Genomic DNA, 26,367 nt, shown 5'->3' on the forward strand with positions numbered 1-26,367 from the left:
ACGATTCAGCAATATGGTATATTGTGGCTATAGTATGTGAATAAAGGGTGTTAGGAAGAGCCACCTAACAGACACAGAAAAGCTTTTTTTTAGGTCATTGTAACCTGCCATAAATTGTCACCTCTAACAATATACATCCAGTAATGGTGACAGGAAAAGAGCAACGTTCCGCTAGTGTTTATGGCTCTGCTTGTTGGGAAAACATGTTACACTATTCTATGTTGTGCTATAAAGTGGATCACAAGAACACGTATATTGCAGCAATATAATCAATGCCCAATCCCTCCCAATAACATGTTCATTAACTTAACTGCTGGCAAGCAGCTCCTGTACTGCAGTGTGATCTTTCCCGCTGTGTCTTTCTTATTGCTGATGTGTTCTTGTAATTGGATAGCTACAGCCAGTATGTTTTCATCTGTCTACAAGCCGAAAATAATTGAAGCATTTATTTAATCTTCAGTTTCTTCTATAAATACAGATATGACACTTTTTCTTGTTGCATTTACACAAAAATATTATTATTTGGCTAATTTGTTATATTTCCCATGTTCACCGGTTTTATGCTTATTGTAACTATACCCAATGCCTTTGGGCATGACAGCAATACCATGAAAAGAAACTGAATTATTGGAATGTAGACAATAGTCATGGAAATAAAACAAAAAGATGTCAGAATTAGAGAATAGAGGTTATAGATAAGACCTATTATTTTTAATTGGTCCCTCTCTTTTCTTGCATGTTTTGTACAGTAGTCCTAGCTTTCTCCTAAATTAACACAGGACATATTCATAAACAGCCATTAGGGAGAAATGATCGAACGTTCCAGTGTACCAGGGACGTTCTTATTATTAAGTCTGCGCAACAACTTTGTGCATAGTATCTGTCACACAACCAAAGTTCACAAGATGTTGCTGCTACAGCAATACAGATGGATGATGGATGAAGTGGCATTGTGCCCATAAGGATATTACGACAAGCAAGTCGCAAATAATTTGGCTTAGTTGGACTTTTTGCTTTTTGCAGTCGCAGTACCCTTGGGATCGCAATGTAGTAGCAATGCCTAGAAAACTTTGATCACACTACAATGTCAACATGTAGGTCCAGCTTAAAGCTTACTGAAAATAAGAGCAAAAAATGTATTTGTTGTTTATGATATTTATACTGTTGTCTAATTGTCTTAGAATTGTCAATTAAGTACCTTTTTGGTTCAAGCATAGATAATTCGGCTTTCATTAGTTCAAGCAAATACATTGCATGAATTGTTTTAATTGTTATGGGAATGTGTCATGTTCTTCACCATTCAGCAACCTGTAGTTATCTTCCTCTTCTTGTCTGCTCTGTTTAGAAACTTTTTAGATTTTAAAAGCTAGTGCAAAATATGAAAAAGAAAGTAGGAAGGAGAGATGTGCAGACTACATTTCAAAACAATGTATAAGTATCATTGTATTTACGTTTCCATAAATTATATTCTTTATGTCTACAGTATATAATCTCTGGATGCTTTTTGAATTTTTCTTTCAATCTTAATATATACTTTCTGCATAAAATTTAAACATCTGTTAATCCCGACACTGTGTAGCTCAACAGACATATTGCAAAACTTCTGAGACATTTCATTTTTTTCAAGCTCTTAATCATTCTCAAAGGCTTCATCCTTCCAGTAAGAGCAACCATTGATAACATCTGATACCATCTGCTGATTTCTACACAGTACCTTAACATACAGTATGTGTCATGACTCTCAGCATATTAGGATATTCTCAATAAAGATGGAGAGTCTACTGCTCAACAGTTCTGTGATATGTCCCTAATTTTATGTCACATTTGTCAACTTTATTCTATACTAATTCTGTTATTGCAGAGGATTGAAAGGTTAATATACAGATCATTACAATGAACTAATAGTGAACATTTTACATTTTCTGTTTGTTTCCTATTTTTTTTGTAGACTTTTCAGATTTCAACCCAGCAATCCTTTTTATTACTGCTGAAGAAACCAAACAGGAGATCACTCGACTTAACCACGAGGTATAAATAGCATTAATTCATATAAAATATACCGTACATGATATACAGTATATGTGATATTTGTACATAAAAACTATTAGAAAACATTTTACTCCCTGAAAACTGCATTATTTTATTTCCTCAATATAATTCTTATATTCATCATATTTACCCTCTTAGAATTGCCTAATTGCTGCATCTATCTTTTTTTGCAAATATTTAGCATTCTAGATGACATTTTTATCATTATTTTTTATTAGTAATATAAAATATAAGGTGTTCTTACAAACAATATGTATCATTGCCGACTTCCTTACCTACATATTTTGAATATACACATAAAAATAATTGTCACCAAACAGACAAGTATTAAAAAAATCAGATAAAAACAAAAAGTAAGCATATGCGTAGCAATAATACTTCACTATATTATAATCTTTTCAATCAATTAATTATTTCTACTATTAATATACTTAATATGTTTAAAAAAGACAAATGTCCATAAAATTCAATTGAGAAATGGAAAAGGACAAATGAAAGAGACGCATGCAAAACTATAATACATGATCCAGTCCGCCCAAGAGAGCTAATCTTTCCCTCCTGATTCCAATGTCAATCCACTGGACCAAACACTCAGAAAAGAACCTTACACATCTACCTAAGCATTTATATTATGTACATCTAAAAATCATCTAAGTTTTTTTTTCTACCATCAACTCTGAGCAGAAGTAGACTATTCCACAGATTATTTTTTTCTTTTGGTAAAGAAAACCTATCTCCTCTGCAGATTGAACCTTTCTTTTTCCCATTGAAAATTTTTATATGGCCATTTATATATTTGTACAAGTTAAACATGCCCCCACTTAGACATCTTTTCTCAAGACTAAATACATTTAATTCTTGCATTCTTTCCACATAATCAAGATCCTCCATGCCCTTTATCAGTAGACATTTGGGGAAACCAGGTTGGGATCCTCCATGATCCCATGGATTCATTTGAAGAAGCCAGGTTGGGACCATCCAGTCACCTGGCCACATGCCTCAATAGCCTGTCAGCTTCCTAATCTTGTCATTACCTTCTCTCTGTGGTTGCCCGCCAAAAGCGGGGTGCCACAGGTGAGGGTAGTCGGCCCTGGAAATCCCAAAGTCACAGCTGATGTAATCCCAGTGAACCAGAGGAAGGGTGAGACTGTAATTTTGCATCATCTTGGGTATTTTTTGGGGACTGTAATATATGTTATTGTCTGTTGGTGGTGGAATAAAGTATTGCCACTCTGTTTTTATTATCCCATTGAATAGATAAATATGATCTCAGCTTGTTGCATAACACTGGTTTTATACCAAAGTTGAGAATCTACATCTAAGGGGGAAGTGCACATGGAAACCTAGAAGTTCTTATTAGAGCTTACTCAAACAGACTTTGTTCAAGCTACTCCACTTAGCAGATCACAAAGGAATCCAAGCCTGTATATCTGGTTGCACAAAGTCTAGACAACTTAGAGCTAATAGTCAGGATGTGTCCTCCATCACCAGCATGCCAGAATGAATATGGAGGTACCTGGTGACAGAAGCAGATGTTGCTGGGACAGGTCAAAGTGGAGATGTAACTCTGCCATTTCATTCTATTAAATGGTTGTTCTCAAGGTTAATCTTCCAGACTGCACTGCTCTCCTAACTATATTTCCACACAAGTGCACATCAAAATTGATAACTTAGGCCTGCAGCATGGTTAAGCCATTGGTCCAGATTGTGTGCTCTCTCATGCTGCTAGAGGTTGCTTTGACCCTTCATAGGAGTAACAATTCAGCCAACTTCACAGCAGTGCTTTTAAGCTGTAGAAATCTCATTGCATAGTCTGATAGACTGCCGAGGTGGCCAGTAACCAGGATTTTTAATACCATATACATTGCAAAGTTGCTTGTTTTAACCTTGCTGTACCCATTTATCATGTTGAGGCAACCCCTTAAATGGGATTCTTTACTAAATTAGTCTATAGCTAAAATGTTTTTTGAAATGGAAAGCATAGTATCCTTATGTGCTAAACAGTTGAATTAGGTATACCCAGTGTACCTGACCAAACTTCTTCTTTGTATCAAACAGGAGAAGCAGATTAATACCATTCAGCCATACAACAGGTCTATAAACCTTTAATTTAACAAAGCCTTCATGGTCATTACAGATAATCACATGTCTAGTAGTTTACAGTAGATGGTAAGGTCACAATTTAAAGGGACCTGCAATAACTGAAAATGCTATTAGCCTTCAGATATAAGGTTAATCTGCAGGTTAATAGCATTATAAAGGTGCCTGGCCACTGAACTGAAAGTGAGACATTCAGGAAAAAATTAACTTTATTTCTACCGGGAGCTATCGTCTTTCAGTCATGCAGGTTTGTCTGGAGGAATTACAGGCAACAGGCACATCACTGTGAATGGCAGCTACAAGCAAACTCCGGCACTGACTGACAGTACACTCTTCACCGATGCATTGCAGAGTGAGCTGTCATGCAGTGCTGGGGCATACTTACAGCCGAGGATCTCAGTGATGTAGTTGGTGACTGTATTTCCTCCGGGCACACCTGAATGGCTGAAAGCCAATGGATCCCCAGAGAAATTAAGTTCATATTCTGAAGATAATGCAAAAGAATACACCAGTGCTGCCTCCCAAAGTCACTGAGCCGCAGGAACCAAGACAGAACAGAGGCTAAAACTGTCAGAGAAAAGATACAATATAAAGGAAAACTGGATCCGCGCTACAGTGCTGCAAAAACAACTCGAAATATGCACCAAATAATTCGCTTAGACAATGCACAGTAGATTAAACAACAAAGGGATGATTGCTGTGGTGCCCAGTATTACACACGACACCAAGTATGTACAAATACCACGACCGGCATCAGAGATGGGCCTGGAGAGCCGGTGAGAAAATGCCGCACTAACCTTATTCCAGTACCCAGTAAATGATGGCGTATGTGGGTCCAATAGAAGGTGGTGTCCGTCGGGCTGGTGTGCGGGCAGATTGGACGAACGAGCAGACTGCCGTGTGGAAGAGCTACGCAGAGCCAGGGACAACTCTGGCCGGTAGCGTCCCTGGATGCGAGCGGGGAACAGCCAAGGGAGGAGCTCGCTGGCACAAGGCTCAGCGTGTGACGTCACTGAGCTTGGAGAAAGTACGGGGTGCCACAGGAATCAAACAGGTTGCTGCAGTCTTTCGTTCTGCATCAGCCGCAGTAGAGCCTGCTCAGCGGAGACGTCGGTCCCAACATCTCGCTCAGTCTGATTCTGTGCAAAGGGTTACTGCTGCCTTTCCAGGCTCTGCCATTGTAGTCTGTACTCATCAGCGGTGAGCAGACATCTCTGGGACGAAGTCCTGCTTTTTCCCTTCTGAGCATGCCCAAAGGAAGACCTCTCAGTGGAGGTCTGGGGTCACATGCTCAGGTACTGCAGCAGCTCCTATTGGTCCTCTAGGAAGGTCCTGAAGTTGCTCAGCTACTGTAGCAGTTCTCACTGGTCCTCTAGGAAGGTCCTGAACTTGCTGCAGCTATAAAAGGTTTGCATGGCCGCAAGGCCATGCGCTAGTATACTCTTGTTTATGTGTGTGTCTTGTGAGTGAAAGTCACTCTTTAAACATCCCCTCTCTTGTGTTTGAATGCTCACGTAAGAAGGATGATTGTAATCTAGCATCCGACTTGTTACCAAAACTAGTACACAAACAGCGTCTATTACTGTGACCGCCAGTTCAGTGCCATGCGCTATCTCCGCGCTTTCCTAAACCAAGTCTGGGTGGTTAGTGGCATCCACCAGAGCGGCACTGCATGCACTCTAGTGCTACTTTATTATTATTTCTGTTACGTGCAGTACTGCGGCCCTGTGACACTACAGGGTTCGCTTCTTTCACACATGGTGAAGCTAACCCGTGTGTGTATCCTCATTGTACCACCATATAGTTTGTTATTGCTTAGCAGCAGGTTCCATCTCTGCACGGTGGACCTTGGGCTGCGAACGCACCTTATTCCTTTTCTCTAATTATTTGGTACGTTCCACTAGCCCTAACATTATACTAGCACCAGGGTCTGGCTAAATAATGACGGACAAACAGCGATTGCAGGGGTACATCCAGCTGGAGGGCAGATTGGCGGCTCTCGAGCGTGCAACCTCAGCGGTGGATGTTACCGCAATAGCTGTTCAGGCTGCTAGCATGGCTGCGTCAGCTTTACCCATTGCCATCTCTGTTCCAACCTTATCTCACCTCCCGCTGCCAGAGAAATACTCTGGTGACAGTAAATCCTGTAGGGGTTTCGTGAGCCAGTGCGGTATACACCTCGAGCTCCTGGCTGCATGTTTTCCCACAGAACGGGCAAAGGTGGGATTCATAATTTCTCTGCTGTCGGACAGGGCATTGGAGTGGGCTACGCCGCTGTGGGAGCGCGACAATCATGTGGTGCAGAGTGCTCCTCGGTTTTTGAACACTCTGAAACAGGTCTTTTTAGGACCCCAAGTCACCCATGATATGGTGCTCCAACTGCTGGCATTCACTCAGGGTTCGTCCATGGTCAGCCATTTTGCCGTCCACTTCCGGACATTAGCGTCTGAGCTGGAATGGTCGGATAAAACCCTTATCCCGGTATTTTTGAGAGGGCTGGCTGACCATGTGAAGGACGCTTTGGCCACTAGGGAGATTCCCGCCACACTGGAGGAGCTCATAGCTACGTCAACCCGCATCGACCTTTGTTTTCACGAGCAAAGGTTGGAGTGAGCCCAGTGTAGGCAGAGCTTTCGGCTGGCTCCCACCTTCGCGAAACCTCAGGAATCTGCGGTCCAGGTGTCTGAGTCACATGGGCCGTAGAGGTGTTGCGTGCGGGATCTAAGTCCTGGCCCACTCATGCACTTAAGGTCTGTCATGCTTGCTGGCAGTCAGGACATCTTGCCTCCAAGTGTTCTCAGCGGTCGAGGGAACGTCGGCGTTCGAGTGGTAAATGGATCAACACTACCCTCACAGATTACACATCAAACCATTCCATTCACTCTTTCTATGTCTCCCTCACATCAGGAGATTGTCTCCCTATTAGTCATTCCTGAGGGAATTGATGAGGTCCTGTTGGGGATACCATAGCTTCGGTATCATTCTCCTCATATAGAGTGGTCCTCAGAGAGAATTTTGGGATGGAGTAAATCCTGTGAGGGTAGATGTCAGTGGGAGTGCATTCAGGTTGCTACTACAGAGGTACCCGCAGCTCTTTCCTCTCTCCCCAAGCACTATTGGTCCTATGCGGACATGTTCTCCAAAAGGGCTGCGGAGACTCTTCCGCCTCACCGCCCCATGACGGTCCTATTGACCTTTTGCCTAATGCAGAGCCTCCCCGGGGTCGAGTCTAGTCGTTATCTCTTCCGGAGATGACGCAATGTCCCAGTATATCCGAGAGAATCTGGCAAGAGGATTCATTAGGAAGTCAGTGTCACCTGCAGGGGCTGGGGTCTTCTTCGTGCAGATGAAGAATGGAGAACTACGTCCATGCATAGACTACCGGGGTCTTAACGCCATCACCATTAAGAATAAATACCCACTACCCCTAATATCTGAACTTTTTGATAGGCTATGGGGAGCAAGGGTATTTACTAATTTAGATCTGCGGGGTGCTTACAACCTGATTCGCATCCGTGAGGGGGACGAATGGAAGACAGCTTTTAACACCAGAGATGGGCACTATGAACATCTGGTGATGCCCTTCTGGCTCTGTAATGCCCCAGCCTTTTTCCAAGACTTTGTGAACAATATCTTCCGGGAGATGCTCACCACCTCGGTCATAGTCTATCTGGATGATATTCTCATCTACTCTCCAGATATTGACTCCCATTGGAGAGATGTTCGCAAAGTCTTCGACCTCTTACGGGCTAACTCCCTATACGCCAAGTTGGAGAAGTGTGTGTTTGAGCAGGAGTCCTTGCCTTTCCTTGGCTATATCATCTCTGCCCAGGGATTGGCTATGGATCCTGCCAAGCTACAGGCTGTGATGGACTGGCAAGAACCGTATTCTCTTAAAGCGGTGCAGCACTTTATGGGGTTCATTAATTACTATCGCCAGTTCATCCCACACTTCTCAACTTTGGCAGCTCCCTTGGTTGCCCTCACCAAGACGGGAGCAAATCGCAAGTTGTGGTCGGAGGAGGTATCCAAGGCCTTTCTCTCAATTAACACTTCACTTGCACTCCCATCCTACATCGCCCCGATGTGGTTAAGCAATTTATTATGGAGGTGGATGCCTCATCTGTTGGTGCTGGAGCAGTCCTCTTCCAAAAGGATGCTCAAGGTCAGAAGTATCCTTGCTTCTTCTACTCCAAGACCTTTTCACCAGCGGAAAGGAATTATTCCATCGGGGACAGGGAGTTGCTAGCCATGAAGTTTCTCAGAGTGGAGACACCTCTTGGAGGGAGCTCGCTTTCCCTTCCAAGTGTTCACAGACCACAAGAACTTGGTGTTCTTACAGATGGCCCAGTGGCTGAATTCTCGCCAGGCTAGATGGTCCCTGTTCTTCTCCCAGTTCCATTTTACTCTCAATTTTCTCTCCTGGGAGAAGAACATTTGTGCCGATGTTCTCTCTCGCTCCGTAGTGTCATCTGAGGAGGAGGAGGTGTCTCGGCTTATTGTCCCTTCTGAGAGCCTGAGAACTGTGGCTCCGGTTTCGCTAGAGTCTGTGCCCCCAGGCAAGACTTTTGTTAGATCTAATTTGCTACCAGTGGTTCTCTCTTGGGCTCACTCGTCCAGGGTGGGTGGACATTTTGGGACCAAGAGGACATCTGAGCTCTTGGCGAGGACGTACTGGTGGCCGCATATGGCCTGTGACGTCGGGGACTATATTCGGGCGTGTGTCTCCTGCGCCAAGAATCAGTCTCCTCAGCAACGGCCTGCTGGGCAACTTTACCCACTGCTGGAGGCAGACAGGCCCTGGGAGATGGTCTTGATGGACTTCGTGGTGGGCTTTCCACAAGTCTCGTAACTGCACCGTTATCTGGGTTGTCACCGATCATTTCTGTAAGATGGTGCACTTGGTGCCACTTCCACGGTTACCTTCTGCACGGGCCTTGGCAGCGTTGTTCATTAAACACATTTTCCATTTACATGGCATGCCTGATAAAATTGTCAGTGACCGGGGTCCCCAGTTCGCATCTCGGTTTTGGAGAGAGCTCTGTCGTCTACTCAGCATAGAACTAAATCTCTCCTCTGCATATCATCCCGAGACGAATTGGTTGGTGGAGAGGGCCAACCAGACTCTGGTGACATATTTGCAACATTTTGTCTCTGCTAGGCAGGATGACTGGGCATCTTTGCTACCTTGGGCAGAATTGGCTCTGAACAACACCGTAGCCAATTCCACTGGGCTGACTCTTTTTCTCCTTAATTACAGCCAGCATCCGCTTGTCCCTGTGCCCATGCCCATGTCATCCATTGATTCCAGGGTGGCAGACTGGGCAGTGGAGGCATGTGACATTTGGGACCGCACACAGGATGCCATTTGGGCTTCCAAGGAGAGAATGAGGGTTTCTGCCGATGCTCACCAGCGTCCCACTCCGACATTTGCTCCTGGTGACTTAGTGTGGCTCTCCGCCCGTAACATCAGGCTGCAAGTTGAGTCCACTAAGTTTGCGCCTAGCTACATTGGTCCTTTCAAGGTCCTGGAACAGGTTAACCCAGTGGTCTACCATTTGGCTATTCCTCTGTGCCTTGGTATCACCGACACCTTCCACGTTTCCCTCTTAAAGCCCGTCTATATGTCCTGTGTTTTCTGAGTCATCTGCCGGGACATCGAGTTTGTCCACGGATGAGTACGAGGTGAATGCTATCGTGGGGTACAAGGTAGTACGTGGCAAAAAATACTATCTGGTGGACTAGAAGGGCCACGGTCCTGAGGACAGAACCTGGGAACCTGCAGAGCACATTCGGGCTCCGCTGCTCATTGCGGCCTTTGAGCGTAGCGAGGCCCAAGGAGGGGGTTAATGTTAGGAGTCGAGTTCCCGCCGCTGCACAGGGGGAATCTCGAACCATGTCTGCTGCAGTCTTTCATTCTGCATCAGCCGCAGTGGAGCCTACTCAACGGAGACGTCGGTCCCAGCGTCTCGCTCATTCTGATTCTGTGCAAAGGGTTACTGCTGCCTTTCCAGGCTCTGCCATTGTAGCCTGTACTCATCAGCGGCGAGTAGACGTCTCTGGGACTAAGTCCTGCTTTTTCCATTCTGAGCATGCCCAAAGGAAGACCTCTCAGTGGAGGTCTGGGGTCACATGCTCAGGTACTGCAGCAGCTCCTATTGGTCCTCTAGGAAGGTCTTGAAGTAGCTCAGTTACTGTAGCAGTTCTCATTGGTCCTCTAGGAAGGTCCTGAACTTGCTGCAGCTATAAAAGGTTTGCATGGCCACACGGCCATGCGCTAGTATACTCTTGTTTATGTGTGTGTATTGTGAGTGAAAGTCGCTCTTTAAACATCCCCTCCCTTGTGTTTGAATGCTCACGTAAGGAGGATGATTGTAATCTAGCGCCCGACTTGTTACCAACACTAGTACACAAACAGCTTCTATTACTGTGACCACCAGTGCGGCGCCGTGCGCTATCTCCGCGCTTTCCTAAACCAAGTCTGGGTGGTCAGTGGCGTCCACCAGAGCGGCACTGTATGCACTCTCATGCTACTTTATTATTATTTCTGTTACGTGCGGTACTGCGGCGTTGTGACACTACAGGGTTCGCTTCTTTCACACAGGGTGAAGCTAACCCGTGTGTGTATCCTCATTGTACCGCCATATAGTTCGTCATTGCTTAGCAGCAGGTTCCGTCTCTGCACGGTGGACCCTGGGCTGCGAACGCACCTTATTCCTTTTCTCTAATTATTTGGTGCGTTCCGCTAGCCCTAACAGTCAGTTTTTACTGCGTATGCCCAAGCATTACATAAACAATCAGAAAATAATTTTGAATTTCCCTGGTGAGGTGACAATAAAATAAATTCCAACATCTATCATTTAAGTCCAGTAGAGTGATACTTCTGGTAGGAACAAGGGCAATCCTAGTTAGTTATTGGAGGGGACTAGTGATGAGCGAAAATACTCGTTACTCGAGATTTCCCGAGCATTCTCGGGTGACCTCCGAGTATTTTTTAGTGCTCGGAGATTCAGTTTTCATTGCCGCAGCTGAATGATTTGCATCTGTTAGCCAGCATAAGTACATGTGGGGGTTGCCTGGTTGCTAGGGAATCCCCACATGTATTCAAGCTGGCTAAGAGATGTAAATCATTCAGCTGTGGTGATGAAAACTAAATCTCCAAACACTAAAAAATACTCGGAGGTCACCCGAGCGTGCTCGGGAAATCTCAAGTAACGATTATATTTGCTCATCAGGGGACCTCTCCATATCTTGCAAAAAAAGGTTTACTTAGACTTACTGTTAAAAAGTATCAGGGTATGTATTAGAGAAAATTGAAACTCAGTGTCTACAGCATGTACTTGCAAAGTGGGAAAAATATAAGTTGTAACATGCTTCCTCCCCAGCTCTATCCCATGGTCTCCATCCCTGTCAGATCTTAGTATGGCACTGAAAGTAGGCATAGTGGCAGACTCTTACATGTTTGTTGAACAGTGTGATTGTCACAAAGCAGGCTCAACAGACATCTCCTTTGGAGAAAGTGTATACTGCCCTCCTGCTGGGTGGCATGTGCATTACCTGTCCAATAATGATAGTGGTCAGAGTGTCAATCTGGGTCCTTCATACAATTGCTGGGGCTGATTAGCAGACTAAGTACAGAAAGGGTTCAGCATTCAATCATGGCATAATGCTCCCTATTTAAATTACACTATGACTTTTGGCCTTAACCAGTTATTATTGGCAACTTGTTGCTGTTATTATAGTATTGATCCAAGTTTTCTCACACAGCTTTGCTCCATATTTACCCTTGTTGATTACAATCTGGATGCCCTTCTGCATTTGACAATTGGACTACTCTCTCTGCCTTAAATCTCTGTCTGACTTCCTGAACTTGCATTCAGCTAACCGCTGACTATGCTTCTGACATTGTTTTCTGAATACTTAGTTCAGTGGATTGACAATTTGCAGGAAAAAAAATGACATGGAAGGGAAAGATTTTCTCTTTTGGGTTGGACCGATCATGTATTATTGTTGTACCTATAACCATCCCCTTAATAATTTCCCGTCTCTCAATTGAATTTCATGGACTTGTGTCTTTTTGCAATCATATTATGTTGCTGGTTACTATTTTATAATTGTTCTCTTTGCTCTGGTTCTAACTCGGTTTGTTTACGCTTCCTCACTCCACTTACTCTACCAATAAGCATCTACTCCAAGGACACAATCCAGGGGCCATGCAGAAAAGGCCAAATTTCTGAACAGATGTGAAAGGGTGAACTCCATCAAGTCCTTGGGATCTGTTAACTAGAGTGATTAGTGCAGAGGCTGTTCTTTGTCTTCCATTGTAGCCTTTTTGAGTGGACAGATTGCTAACATGAGTGATCTAATTCACATTGACCAACTGGTCAACTAGACAAAAAAAGCTATTGTAGCAAGTTTGCTTTTTAGATACCCCAGATGATTTGCTAGAGGCACTTTTACAGTTCACCTTTCTATTTTAGTATGTAGTGGAGGATTCCAGAGGTGTATGCTAATTGTTGAGGTATAAAATGCATTTGTTATGCACTGTCCTTCTAAAAACTTGTTTATAGTATTTGCTTCAGATGAATGGTGCATTAGGCACATTAGTCACAATACTGTACATCTGATTCATTAAATAAAGTGCATAAAACCTGAATTTGAAGAGTTTAATCCATTAGAACTAATCTGAAACAACTGACTTGCATTACTCACATCAATGAACATAATTGTCTCGTGAATGAAAATCATTGAGGTTTTCAGTGAACTCATCTGCAGTATGAATAAAAAATGAACATATTTTCAACAGTACATATAAACATCTGAAAATACAAGATTAATAACCCTTATCTGCTCAAGTGCTTTTTGCCATAACCTATGGGCCGGAGACTAATATGGAAAAGGGAGAGTTGTCAAGTGTGGCCATCTTTTTTTGTGCCTATTGAACATTCTACTAGTATTGATGAAGGACTGATGAGACAGGAAGGAAATTGACATATTGCATAGATTTATGAGTGCAGGGGCTGACAGCATATAACAAACAACAAAAGATGTAAGGCTTATAGCTGATGAATTTACCTCTGGCAGAACTGCAGCCCCCTCAGGGTGACTGGCCCATTTTAAACATTTAGGACAAACCCTTTTTTTTGTTTCCGTATTGTTTCATTGCAGGAGTCATAATATTTTCATTTTAAAGTACGAATAATTTGTAACCTGATATGAACTCTTTATAAGGAGGATAGAAAATAAATGAAGAATTCTGCTTTTATGTTCAATTTTAAGATATTACTTTTCCTGTGGGTCAATACGAATACAGTGATTCCAAATTTTCATAGTTTTATTTAAGTTTTATGACTTCTGGACAATAAATACAGTTTGAAAAAAAATATTTGGGGGGGAAAGTGATATATTTTTAATTTTTCCCACAATAGAGCTGTATGAGTGCTTCTTGTTTGCATGACAAAATGTAGATTTTCAGTGGTACCATTTTTGGACATACTGCTTTTTGATCACATTTTATTACACTTTTTGGGTGCTGGAATAAACAAAAGAAACAGTCATTCTGGATTTATCTTTAAAACGTTGCTCACTATTCAATTTAATTGACTTGTTACATGTACTTTGCAGTTCCATAATAAGAATACCAATGTATTGCTAGATAATATTTATAATAACCCCTTAAGCCCCGAGGGTGGTTTGCACGTTAATGACCAGGCCAATTTTTACAATTCTGACCACTGTCCATTTATGAAGTTATAACTCTGGAACGCTTCAACGGATCTTGGCGATTCTGACATTGTTTTCTCATGACATATACTACTTCATGATAGTGGTAAAAAAAAATTGATACTATCTGCGTTTATTTGTGAAAAAAATGGAAATTTGGCGAAAATTTAGAACATTTCCCAATTTTCCAAATTTGAATTTTTATTCCCTTAAATCACAGAGATATGTCACCCAAAATACTTAATAAGTAACATTTCCCACAAGTCTAATTTACAGCAGAAAAATTTTGGAAACAAAATTTTTTTTTGTTAGGGAGTTATAAGGGTTAAAAGTTGACCAGCAATTTCTCATTTTTACAACAAAATTTACAAAACCATTTTTGTTAGGGACCACCTCACATTTGAAGTCACATTTAGGAGTCTACATAGGAAAAAATACCGAAAAGTGACACCATTCTAAAAACTGCACCCCTCAAGCTAATCAAAATCACATTCAAGAAGTTAATTAACCCTTCAGGTGCTTCATGAGAGCTAAAGCAATGTTGAAGGAAAAAATGAAAATTTAACTTTTTAGTAATGAAAACGATCTTTTAGCAACAATTTTTTTATTTTCCCAAAGGTAACAGGAGAAATTGGACTGAAAAAGTTGTTGTCCAATTTGTCCTGAATACACTGATACCCCATATGTGAGGCAGAACCACTGTTTGGGTGCATGGCAGGGCTCGGAAGGTAAGGAGCGCCGTTTGATTTTTTTCAACCTAAAATTGGCTGGAATTGCGATCGGACACCATGTTGCGTTTGACGAGCCCCTGATGTGCCTAAACAGTGAAAACCCCCACAAGTAACCCCATTTTGGAAACTAGACCCCCTAAGGAACTTATCTAGATGTGTGATGAGCACTTTGAACCCGCAGGGGCTTCACAGAAGTTTATAATGCCCGGGCATGAAAATAAAAAATCATATTTTTTTCCACAAACATGATGGTTTAGTCCCCAATTTTTTATTTTCACAAGGGTAACAGAAGAAATTGGACCACAAAATTTGTAGTCCAATTTGTCCTGAGTACACCGATACCCCATATGTGGGAGGGGAACCACTGTTTGGGCACATGGCAGGGCTCAGAAGGGAAGGAGCGCCATTTGACTTTTTGAAGCTAAAATTAGCTGGAATTGAGATCGGACGCCATGTCGTGTTTGGTGAGACCCTGATGTGCCTAAACAGTGGAAACCCCCCACAAGTGACCCCATTTTGGAAACTAGACCCCCTAAGGAACTTATCTAGATGTGTGGTGAGCACTTTTATCCCCCAAGTGCTTCACAGAAGTTTATAACGCCCGGGCATGAAAATAAAAAATCATATTTTTTCCACAAACATGATGGTTTGTCCCCAATTTCTTATTTTCACAAGGGTAACAGAAGAAATTGGACCACAAAAGTTGTAGTTCAATTTGTTCTGAGTATGCCGATACCCTATATGTGGGGGGAACCACTGTTTGGGCGCATGGCAGGGCTCAGAAGGGAAGGAGCACCATTTGACTTTTTCAAGCTAAAATTAGCTGGAATTGAGATCGGACGCCATGTCGCGTTTGGTGAGCCCTTGGTATGCCTAAACAGTGGAAACCCCCAACAAGTGACCCCATTTTGGAAACTAGACCCCATAAGAACTTATCTAGATGTGTGATGAGCACTTTTATCCCCCAAGTGCTTCACAGAAGTTTATAATGCCTGGGTGGGAAAATAAAAAATCCTGTTTTTTGCCCACAAAAATGATATTTTAGTCCCCAATTTTTTAATTTCCCAAGGGTAACAGGAGAAATTGGATGGCAAAATTTGTTGTCCAATTTGTCCTGAATACGCTGGTACCCCATATGTGGGAGAAAACTACTGTTTGGGCACACGTCAGGGCTCAGAAGGGAAGTAGTGACGTTTTGGAATGCAGGCTTTGATGGAATGTTCTTCGGCCATCATGTTCTGTTTGACGAGCCCCTGATGTGCCTAAACAGTGGAAACCCCCCACAAGTGACCCCATTTTGGAAGCTAGGCCCCCTAAAGAACTTGTCTAGATGTGTGGTGAGAACTTTGAACCCCCAAGTGTTTCACTAAAGTTTATAACGCCCGGGTGTGAAAATAAAAAATCCTTTTTTTTGCCAACAAAAATGATTTTTAGTCCCCAATTTTTTTATTTCCCAAGGGTAAAAGGAGAAATTGGACTGCAAAAGTTGTTGTCCGATTTGTCCTGAGTACGCTGGTACCCCATATGTGGGAAAAAACCATTTGGGCACACATTGGGGCCCGAAAGGGAAGTACTGAAGTTTTGGAATGCAGACTTTGATGGAATCGTCTGCGGGTGTCTTGTTCCATTTGCAGAGCCCCTATTGTGCCTAAACAGGAAAAAAACCAAAAGTGACAACATTTTGGAAAGTAGGCCCCCAAAGAACTTACAAAGATGTTCCTCCTTTGGAATGAATTTGTTTTCTGTAAATTAGTAGTGCATGGAGGTGTGGTACAATTTAAAGCAATCCTTCATACACAGGCCAGGTTTTTCGGGGCAGGTGTCGCATTGATAGATGGTGTCCTTGCGTATTCCTCTTTTGTAGCACACTCGGCACCTTTTTTGTGGCTTACCTTTTCTTCCAGTTGGCGGTACCACCCCCAGAAAATGCTGACCTGGTACGATACGTGTGCCTTCAGTTCCAGAAGTACTGGGGCCCGCTCCTTCCCTCGTGCCAAAGATCAGGGCCTTAACCACTACATCCTGGAAATAAAGGTACGACGTATCGGTGTTGTGTGCACATCGGAACAGCAGGAAAGCGTTGAGCATTGCCATTTGTACAATGTGCACGGAGAGCTTTTTGGACCATACCCTGGCCTTTCTCAAAGCACTGTACGGTTGTAGGAGTTGATCAGAGAGATCAACGCCCCCCATGTTTTTGCTGTACCCCAGTACACAGGTCGGTTTGCTGACTTCTGTAGAGGTACCCCTTACAGTGCTGAGGGCGCTGCCATCACCATGTATGGTGGTCAATAGAAGGACATCCCTTTTGTCCTTGTACTTGACCACCAGCAGGTGGTCGCTACATTGGGCTTTGCTCTCACCTTTTCTGAGAGTCTGCCCAAGTAGTGTCTTCGGGAGGCCTCTCTGATTTTTGCAGACAGTACCGCAGGCTGCGGTACCTCACACAGAGAGAGATTTGTAGAGTGGGATGCTGGTGTAAAAGTTATCGGTATAGAGGTGATAACCTTTATCCAGCAGTGGGTGCACCAAATCCCACACAATTTTCCCACTCACTCCCAGGATAGGACACTCAGGCGATTCAATCCTGGTGTCCTTCCCTTCGTAAACTCTAAAGCTGTGGGTGTACCCTGAGGTACTCTTAAACAGCTTGTAGAGTTTGATTCCGTACCTGGCCCTTTTGCTGAGCAGGTATTGATGCAATTTGAGCTGCCCCTTAAAATGAATTAAGGACTCATCCACGCAGATGTCCCTTTGAGGCACGTACACTTCAGCAAATTTTTTGTTGAAGTGTTCGATGACCGGCCGAACTTTCAACAAGTTGGGGTCATCTCGTGCGGGACACCGTGCATTATCGTTGTAATGCAGGAACTTATGGATGGCCTCAAAGCGCATCCGGGTCATGACCATTCGGAACACTGGAGTGTTATATAAAATATCAACACTCCAATATTGCCGAAGTTCAGGCTTCTTCAGGATCCCCATGTGGAGGACCAGGCCCCAAAACTGCATAATTTCAACTGCATCTACAGGAGACCAGTTAGAATATGATGAACCCGAGTTTTGGTCCAAAAATTGCCGAGCATAGAAATTAGTTTGCTCCACCATGAGGTTAACGAAAGCCTCAGAGAAAAAGACTGAAAAAGTCTAGTTCTGTGAGGCCGGTGGTGTCAAACTTGATTCCTGATTCTGCCACAAATTCAGGAATCAGTGGCTCGTAATTGTCGGGTGGCGAGGTCCATATAAGGTCTGCAGTGGGGTGCGCTGGTTCGTCTTCAGCAATGGTGGGAGCTTCATCATCTTCATCAATGATGGGGCTTGCCTCATCTTCTGTCCTGCAGCGTCTGCGTGGCGGTTCCGCAGGGCCAGAGGAGGAAGATGAGGAGTGGGAAGAGGATGAGGAAGAATCTGAAAAATAAAGAAAAGTGGGATCCTCTCCCTCGCTATCAGTGTCAGAGGCAAGGAAAGAATATGCCTCCACCGCTGAATAGCACTGTTGGGACGAACGGGACGAGCGGGACATTTTTTTTGTAAGTGCGGTGATTGGGTGTACTTTATTGGTAACTATGTGTAAGTGTGGGGGGATAGTGATTGGTGCAAACTACTCTGAAAAGAAAAAGCTAAAGGAAAAAAAAGCAAATAGGGAAAAAAAATACCTGTGAAAGAAAAGTCTAAAACAGCAGGCCGTAGCTCTGACAAGTGAACCACGTCACTTATCAAAGTTCGGCCGCTGCTGGGTGTGCGATCGGGGATGTGAAAAAAAAACGGCAGGCACGAGAGCTCTGATAAGTGAACCGTGTCACTTATCAAAGTTCGGCCGCTGCTGGGTGTGCGAACAGGGATGTGAAAAAAAAACGGCAGGCACGAGAGCTCTGATAAGTGAACCGCGTCACTTATCAAAGTTCGGCCGCTGCTGGGTGTGCGATCGGGGATGTAAAAAAAAAACGGCAGGCACGAGAGCTCTGATAAGTGAACCGCATCACTTATCAAAGTTTGGCCGCTGCTGGGTGTGCGAACGGGGAAGTGAAAAAAAAAATGGCAGGCACGAGAGCTCTGATAAGTGAACCGCGTCACTTATCAAAGTTCAGCGGCTGCTGGGTGTGCGCACAGAGATGTGAAAAAAGAAAAGGAAGGCATGGGTTAGACGTGGCAGCTGGGTGAGCGCACGGAGATGTGAAAAAAAAAGAAAAGGAAGGCACGGGTTAGACGCGGCGGCTGGATGAGTGCAAGGAGATGTAAAAAAAAAGAAAAGGAAGGCACGGGTTAGATGCGGCGGCTGGGTGAGCGCACGGAGATGTGAAAAAAAAAAAAAGGAAGGCACGGGTAAGACACGGCGGCTGGGTGAGCGCATGGAGATGTGAAAAAAAAGAAAAGAAAAGGAAGGCACGGGTTAGACACAGCGGCTGGGTGAGCGCACAGAGATGTGAAAAAAAAAGAAAACTGCAGGAACGAGAGCTTTGATAAGTGAACCGCGTCACTTATCAAAGTTCGGCGGCTGCTGGGTGTGCGCACAGGTGTGGTGAAAAAAAAAAAGGAAACGGCAGGCATAAGCTCTGATAAGTGAACTGCATCACTTATCAAAGTTTGGCGGCTGCGGGATGGGTGTACGGAATTGGGCAAAAAGGGCTGATGAAAAAAGCGAGCACGAGTGTTGATGGGTGAACTGCGTCACCAATCAACGCTCGGCGGCTGCTAAACGTGCGCATGGAGGCAGCGCAAAGAGGGACAAAGGGGGTTAAAAAAGAGGGGGAAGGGGGGATGGGGGGATTTGGGGGGTGAAGAGAGATCGGGTAGGGGCTGTTAGCACTTACGTTTGTAGTCTCTCTTCTGTCTTCGGTTTTCTTTCTTCTTTCTTTGGTTTTCTTTCTTCTTTCTTTCGCTCTTTTCTAATGCAGTGGATTGTGGTGTTACAGGCTTCTGTAGCACCACAAGGCCCAGCAAGACAAGATCTGGCTGTGTGACCGCTCTGCAGGAGTCCTCAGCTAGAGTGGGGACCCCTGCAGAGCGGTCAGACAGGTCACCTGCAGGTGACAGACAGGTCACAGAGTGGTCACACCGCTGCTGTGAGCTGTCATTAACATCGATTCCACCAATCCCTGCAGGCCCTGGTGACCATGGCAACTGCCTAGGATCCCTCCGATCCTAGGCAGGTCACAGCCAGGTCACCAGCAGGGCACACAGTGGTCACAACGTGACCGCCGCTGTGCCCTGTGATTGGCACGTTCATCGATAGCATCGATCATGCCAATCAGCTTCTGCAGGCCCTGCTGGGCCTGCACTAGTCTCTGGCCTGTGATTGGTGCAATTGCAACACGGATCCAGGCCGCTACAGCAGGGTACAGCCGGGTACATCAGGGCACAGCAGGGCACAGTGCGGTAATACCGCCGCTGTGCCCTGCGATTGACGTGATCGATTTGATCGGCAATCGCGCCAATCCGGGGGTCTTTTGCCAGTGCCTGGTGTTGCCAGGCATCGTCCCTGGGATCGAGTACATTGGTACTCGATCCTAGCCTGGGACCTCATTGTTTCAGCAGCTCCAATTGGCTGAAACAATGAGAAACGCTGTGATTGGCTATTCAGAATTGAACAGCCAATCACAGCGATCATGAGGCCTGGGGGGCGGAGCCAGGCCCTGGGATGCCAACGCCATCTTCCTGCAGGTAAGATGGCGCCGGAAATTTAATGCGATCACACCGCGACTTAAGTCACGATGTCGCATTTTAACTGTATGACGTACTATCCCGTCACTGGGAATTAAGTCCCAGGTCACCTTGACGGGATAGTACATCATATGGGATTAAGGGGTTAAACTTTAAAATGGCACACACACATATCATAAGCATAAGAGGATCAATCACAAGTGATAAAATGAGCAATAGGCCGGAGTCACACTTAACATATGAAAAATCAGTTCGATTTTCTCGGCCGAGAGTAGCACGATTGTTCTCCATATGGTCATCCGTGTGTAATCCGTTTGCAATGCAATGATGCGATTTTCTCACACCTTTGTATCCGTATGACATCCGTATGACATGCGTATGGCTTTACATTTCTCACTGCTTTTCCCTATTGAATTTAATGGCTCAATGGGCTGAAATGAGGAAAATCTGTGCTTATTTCTCACAAGTCACACTGATGGTCCGTGTGGTGTCAGATTTTTTTCTCGCACCCATAGACTTGCATTGGCGAGACTCGGGCGATATACGTGTACAATCACAGCATGCTGCGATTTCACTCGCACTCTGAATACGCACGAGAAATAAAATGGTGATGGGAGCTGCCCCATAGATTAACAGTGGTCCGAGTGCTGTGAGATGTTTTCTCATATAGCACTCGTCCATATTCAACGCTAGTGTGACTCCAGCCATAATGTCGTTATCAAAAGTCTCAAAAACTATCAAATTCAACAAATTAAAAAGAGATAAAAAAGAATGAAGTGCTGCAGGTGCATAAGCTGGTGTAAAATAGTAGCTAGCTGTGAGTGATTACTGTAGATGCATCATGCACGCCTTTATGAGTGAAAGCGAGCAGATCCTAGAAGGAATAAACTTCATGTTCTCCCAGTAGTAGCACCTTCAGTAAGACAGCATTTTAATGCTATTAACCTGGAGATTAACCTTACATCTGTATGCCAATAGCATTTTAGGGCAGGACAAGTTCGCTATAATTACAAGTAGTAGGAGTGTCCCTGCCAAGCATATTCACCAGTAGTGCTATCCTTGTGTTTACACTATTGATCACAGGAAAAAGTAGACTAAAAATTCTGGCTAGCTATTTATGTTTGTCAAAGTTGGTAGATTAGGACTAGATACAGTTTATACAGATCACTTTAGTTACAGATAACACAGTTATACTGTTAACTAGAGATGAGCGAATTTGTTCTGGTTCCTTTTTATTCGGCAAGCTGATCGGCGCAGTAGCTGCATGTGTCGAGGCTGTGTCACAGTCACAACACATGCATGGGGATCCCAACAAACAGGCTCTTCATGCATGTGTCGTGACTGTGACACAGCCATGACACATGCAGCTGCGGCGACGATCAACTGATCAGCCGGAATCATCCAGGAAGCCGGGTTCCCTCTGCAGCTTGCCGAATAAGAGGAAACCCGAGCAAATTTGCTCATCTCTACTGTTAACTCTACTAAAGTCCTGCTGTACATTACATACAATATAGTGGATGCACAGAAAAATAAGCTGTTCTGAAAAATGATAGCAAAGGATTTAAGATAAAAATAACCATGTAATCATATTATTAGAAAAATCAGTGTCACAATGTTAATGCCTGCAAAAATGGTCTTACTTGTCCACATTTTTATCCTACAGTCAAATGTGCATCAGAAATCAGATAACTAAGCCTTTGTATTATTCAGACTAATTGGTGGCATTTTTAACTTTCAATGTCAGCAAATAATGTACCTGTCACATTACCTTGGAGTCTGACAACTGAGTTTACGTTTGTAATGAGGATATGCTGTCATTCCAGTGCAACATCATTCTTTACAAATTGCTATATTTCTATTGGAGCAGTAGCAGCAAAGGTACCCAAGACGTAAACATACGTTATACATAGAAGATAGATGGATAGACAGCTTTGTTATTTTGTATTTCTACATTGATTTTAAGATGAGTCATGAACACTTGTATCCACATATTTATATTTACATCTATTATTTTATAGTCTGATGAAGTTCTAAAGTTGACTGAAACATTAGTTTTCTGGATTGCACCATTAAGGCCATGTGCACACGTTCAGTATTTTTCACGTTTTTTTCGCGTTTTTTCGCTATAAAAACGTGATAAAAACGCGAAAAAAACGCTTACATATGCCTCCTATTATTTTAAGTGTATTCCGCATTTTTTGTGCAAATGTAGCCTTTTTTTCCGCGAAAAAATCGCATCGCGGAAAAAAAAGCAACATGTTCATTAAAATGCGGAATTGCAGGGGATTCCGCACACCTAGGGGTCCATTGATCTGCTTACTTCCCGCACGGGGCTGTGCCCACGATGCGGGAAGTAAGCAGATTATGTGCGGTTGGTACCCAGGGTGGAGGAGAGGAGACTCTCCTCCACGCACTGGGCACCATATAAGTGGTCAAAAAAATAAGAATTAAAATAAAAAACAGTCCTATACTCACCCTCGATGTCTTCCCGCCTCCACTGCACGCTGCCGTTCAGTTCCTGTAGCTGGTGTGCGGCGAAAGACCTGCCGATGACGTCACTGTTCTGTGATTGGTCGTGAGCGGTCATGTGACCGCTCACGTGACCGTGACGTCACGGAAGGTCCTGTGCGCACAGACCAGCTATAGGAAGAGGAGCCGGACGCCGCTGAGGAGATGTCTGGGTGAGTATAAGCATTTTTTTATTTTTTTTATTATTTTTAAACATTCTATCTTTTACTATAGATGCTGCATAAGCTGCATCTATAGTAAAAAGTTGGTCACACTTGTCAAACGCTATGTTTGACAAGTGTGACCAACCTGTCAGTCAGTTTTCCAAGCGATGCTACAGATCGCTTGGAAAACTTTAGCATTCTGCAAGCTAATTACGCTTGCAGAATGCTAAAAAAACGCGAAAAAAACGAAAAAAAAACGCAAAAAAAACGCAAAAAAAAAATGCGGATTTCTTGCAGAAAATTTCCGGTTTTCTTCAGGAAATTTCTGCAAGAAATCCTGAACGTGTGCACATACCCTAAAGGTTGCTCTCCTCATCTCCAAAAGAAGTACCTGATCTTTATCTCTTGCACATAGAGTATTGCCATACTTGAGAGAACTTGCGTAACAAATTGAAGGCTACTGTCACTCATTACCTCTTGTGAAAATTAAAGGGAAACTTAGGTTTTAAGTGTTTTTCTATATTTTTTAGGCCTGTAGATTGGTGGGGTCTGGTCTTGAGATCTTCAAAAATTGCTCAAAGCACGGATGATAAATGTGCAGTTTAAGAGGCTGGAATGCAAAACTCCTGCCTAAGTGTGAGCACAGAGAGGCTTATGGAAAGTCTTAGGCTGCATACCTTCCAAGCTGCACACACCTCAGGCACATTTTTCAGCCATCTTTTGAGTGAATAGTGTGGGTCTCAGGAACCAGAGCCCTAATTGATCTACAGGTATATAAAATGCCTACAAAATATAAAGAAAAACACTTAAATATTTATTTACTGTTTTAAAAAATGTCTTCAATGAAATCATTTTTAAAAAACATAAAGTACTCACTCAGGAGAAATTGTGTACAAAATTGTGGAGACTTTTTCTCCTGTTACTGTTTGTAAAAATTAAAAATGTGTGCTTAAAATAAACTGTTAGTGGCAATTTTTTTTTTAGTTATACTTTGCATTAAAGAAGTACATGAAGGATTGGTAATCTTACTGAATTTGGTTTTAAATACTTCAAAGGGTGCATTTTGTAAAATCTGGTAATTTGTCAGGGACAGGGGAGATTCTAATTAGAGATGAGCAAACCCAAGCTTAAAAGTTCGTACTGGACAGTTAGTGTCCAATACTAAGCGCTGAAGTGAGAGAGAGACAGATATTTTTCCAAAACCAAAGTTTTGTCTCCATTGTTTTCAATGGGGTTCAGGTTCTGGTTCAAGTATCTGGTTCTGGTATCTGAACTGAACTTTCGACTAAAGTTTTGGTCGGGCACCAGACCCTGAACTTCCACGGGTCTGCTCATCCCTGATTATAATATGTACAGTGCCTTGCGAAAGTATTCGTTCCCTGGAACTTTTCAACCTTTTACCACATATCATGCTTCAAACATAAAGATACCAAATGTAAATTTTTGGTGAAGAATCAACAACAAGTGAAACACAATTGTGAAGTTGAACGAAATGTATTGCTTATCTTACATTTTTGTGGAAAATCAAAACTAAAAAGTGGGGCGTGCAATATTATTCGGCCCCTTTACTTTCAGTGCAGCAAACTCACTCCAGAGTTTCATAGTGGATCTCTGAATGATCCAATGTTGTCCAAAATGCCTATTGGTGATGAATATAATCCACCTGTGTGTAATCAAGTCTCAGTATAAATGCACCTGCTCTGTGATAGTCTCAGAGTTCTGTTTGAAGCACAGAGAGCATCAAGAAGACCAAGGAACACAACAGGCAGGTTCGTGATACTGTTGCGGAAAAGTTTAAAGCCAAATCTGGATACAAAATGATTTCCAAAACTTCCAAGGAGCACTGTGTAAGCAATCATATTGAAATTGAAGGAGTATCATACCACTGCAAATCTACCAAGACTCGGCCGTCCCTCTAAACTTTCATCTCAAACAAGGAGAAGACTGATCAGAGATGCAGCCAAGAGGCCCATGATCACTCTGGATAAACTGCAGAGATCTACAGCTGAGGTGGGACAGTCTGTCCCTAGGACAACAATCAATTGTACAATGCACAAATCTGGTTTTTATGGAAGAGTGGCAAAAAGAAAGCCATTTCTCAAAGATATCCATAAAATGTGTTGTTTAAAGTTTGCAACAAGCCACCTGGGAGACTCACCAAACATGTGGAAGAAGGTGCTCTGGTCAGATGAAACCAAAATCAAACTTTTTGGCAACAATGCCAAACGATATGTTTGGCGTAAAGGCAACACAGCTCATCACCCTGAACACACCATCCCCACTGTCAAACATGGTGGTGGCAGCATCATGGTTTGGGCCTGCTTTTCTTCAGCAGGGACAGGGAAGATGGTTAAAATTGATGGGAAGATGGATGGAGCCAAATACAGGACCATTCTTGAAGAAAATCTGTTGGAGTCTGCAAAAGACCTGAGACTGGGACGGAGATTTGTCTTCCAACAAGACAATGATCCCAAACATAATGCAAAATCTACAATGGAATGGTTCACAAATAAATGTATCCAGGTGTTAGAATGGCCAAGTCAAAGTCCAGACCTCAATCCAATCGAGAATCTGTGGAAAGAGCTGAAAACTGTTGTTCACAAAGGATCTCCATCAAACCTCACTGAGCTCGAGCTGTTTGCACAGGAAGAATGGGCAAGAATTTCAGTCTCTCAATGTAAAAAACTGATAGAGACATACCCCAAGCGACTTGCAGCTGTAAGTGCAGCAAAAGGTGGTGCAACAAAGTATCAAGTTAAAGGGGCCGAATAATATTGCACGCCCCACTTTTCAGTTTTTTATTTTCCACAAAAAATGTAAATGTTTTCATTTAACTTCACAATTGTGTTTCACTTGTTGTTGATTCTTCACCAAAAATTTACATTTGGCATCTTTATGTTTGAAGCATGATATGTGGGAAAAGGTTGAAAAGATCCAGGGAGCCGAATACTTTCACAAGGCACTATCTGCCCTTCAAAGCCACTTAAGAACTTATCTGGATTTTGAAAAATTTCTTAAAAATGTAAACAATTGCTGATAAGCCTGCTAACATTCTAACTAAATAAATGTGTGTTTAAAAAAGTATACCAACCTAAACTAGACATCTGGTAAATGCTACAGATTAACTCTTGTGTGTGGTTTAACAAACTGTTTTAAGAATGTAAATAATAAAAGTTTAAAGATTGCTAATTTTTCAAAATGTTTGCATATTTCAGATATTTTTATAAATAAAGAAAAGGCATATCAACCTAAAATTATCACTAAAATGTAAGGGACCACACAAAAAAACACTGGCATTGGAAGTAACATTCTAAGGTTATTAGCAAACAAAGTGACAAAGCCCCATTTTTTAATTGGGGAATGTTAAAACTGGCTGCAAGGTGAATGGGTTAAAAAGTCAGTGTAATTTACTAAATAGTCATATTGTGTAT

The 26,367-nt window shown here is 43.1% G+C and overlaps 1 protein-coding gene across 2 annotated transcripts in view; it reads left to right on the forward strand.

The window, feature by feature from the left end:
• KCNH8 (potassium voltage-gated channel subfamily H member 8) overlaps positions 1–26,367 on the forward strand; it is a 728,911-nt gene that overhangs the window by 699,289 nt on the left and 3,255 nt on the right. For both annotated transcript variants that reach the window (XM_077268880.1, XM_077268882.1), the window contains one exon: positions 1,949–2,028. In XM_077268880.1, the coding sequence (XP_077124995.1) occupies positions 1,949–2,028 (80 nt within the window). The remainder of the gene's footprint in view (positions 1–1,948; positions 2,029–26,367) is intronic.

Source organism: Ranitomeya variabilis, chromosome 6, assembly GCF_051348905.1.
Source record: "Ranitomeya variabilis isolate aRanVar5 chromosome 6, aRanVar5.hap1, whole genome shotgun sequence".
NCBI classification, from domain to species: Eukaryota; Metazoa; Chordata; class Amphibia; order Anura; family Dendrobatidae; genus Ranitomeya; species Ranitomeya variabilis.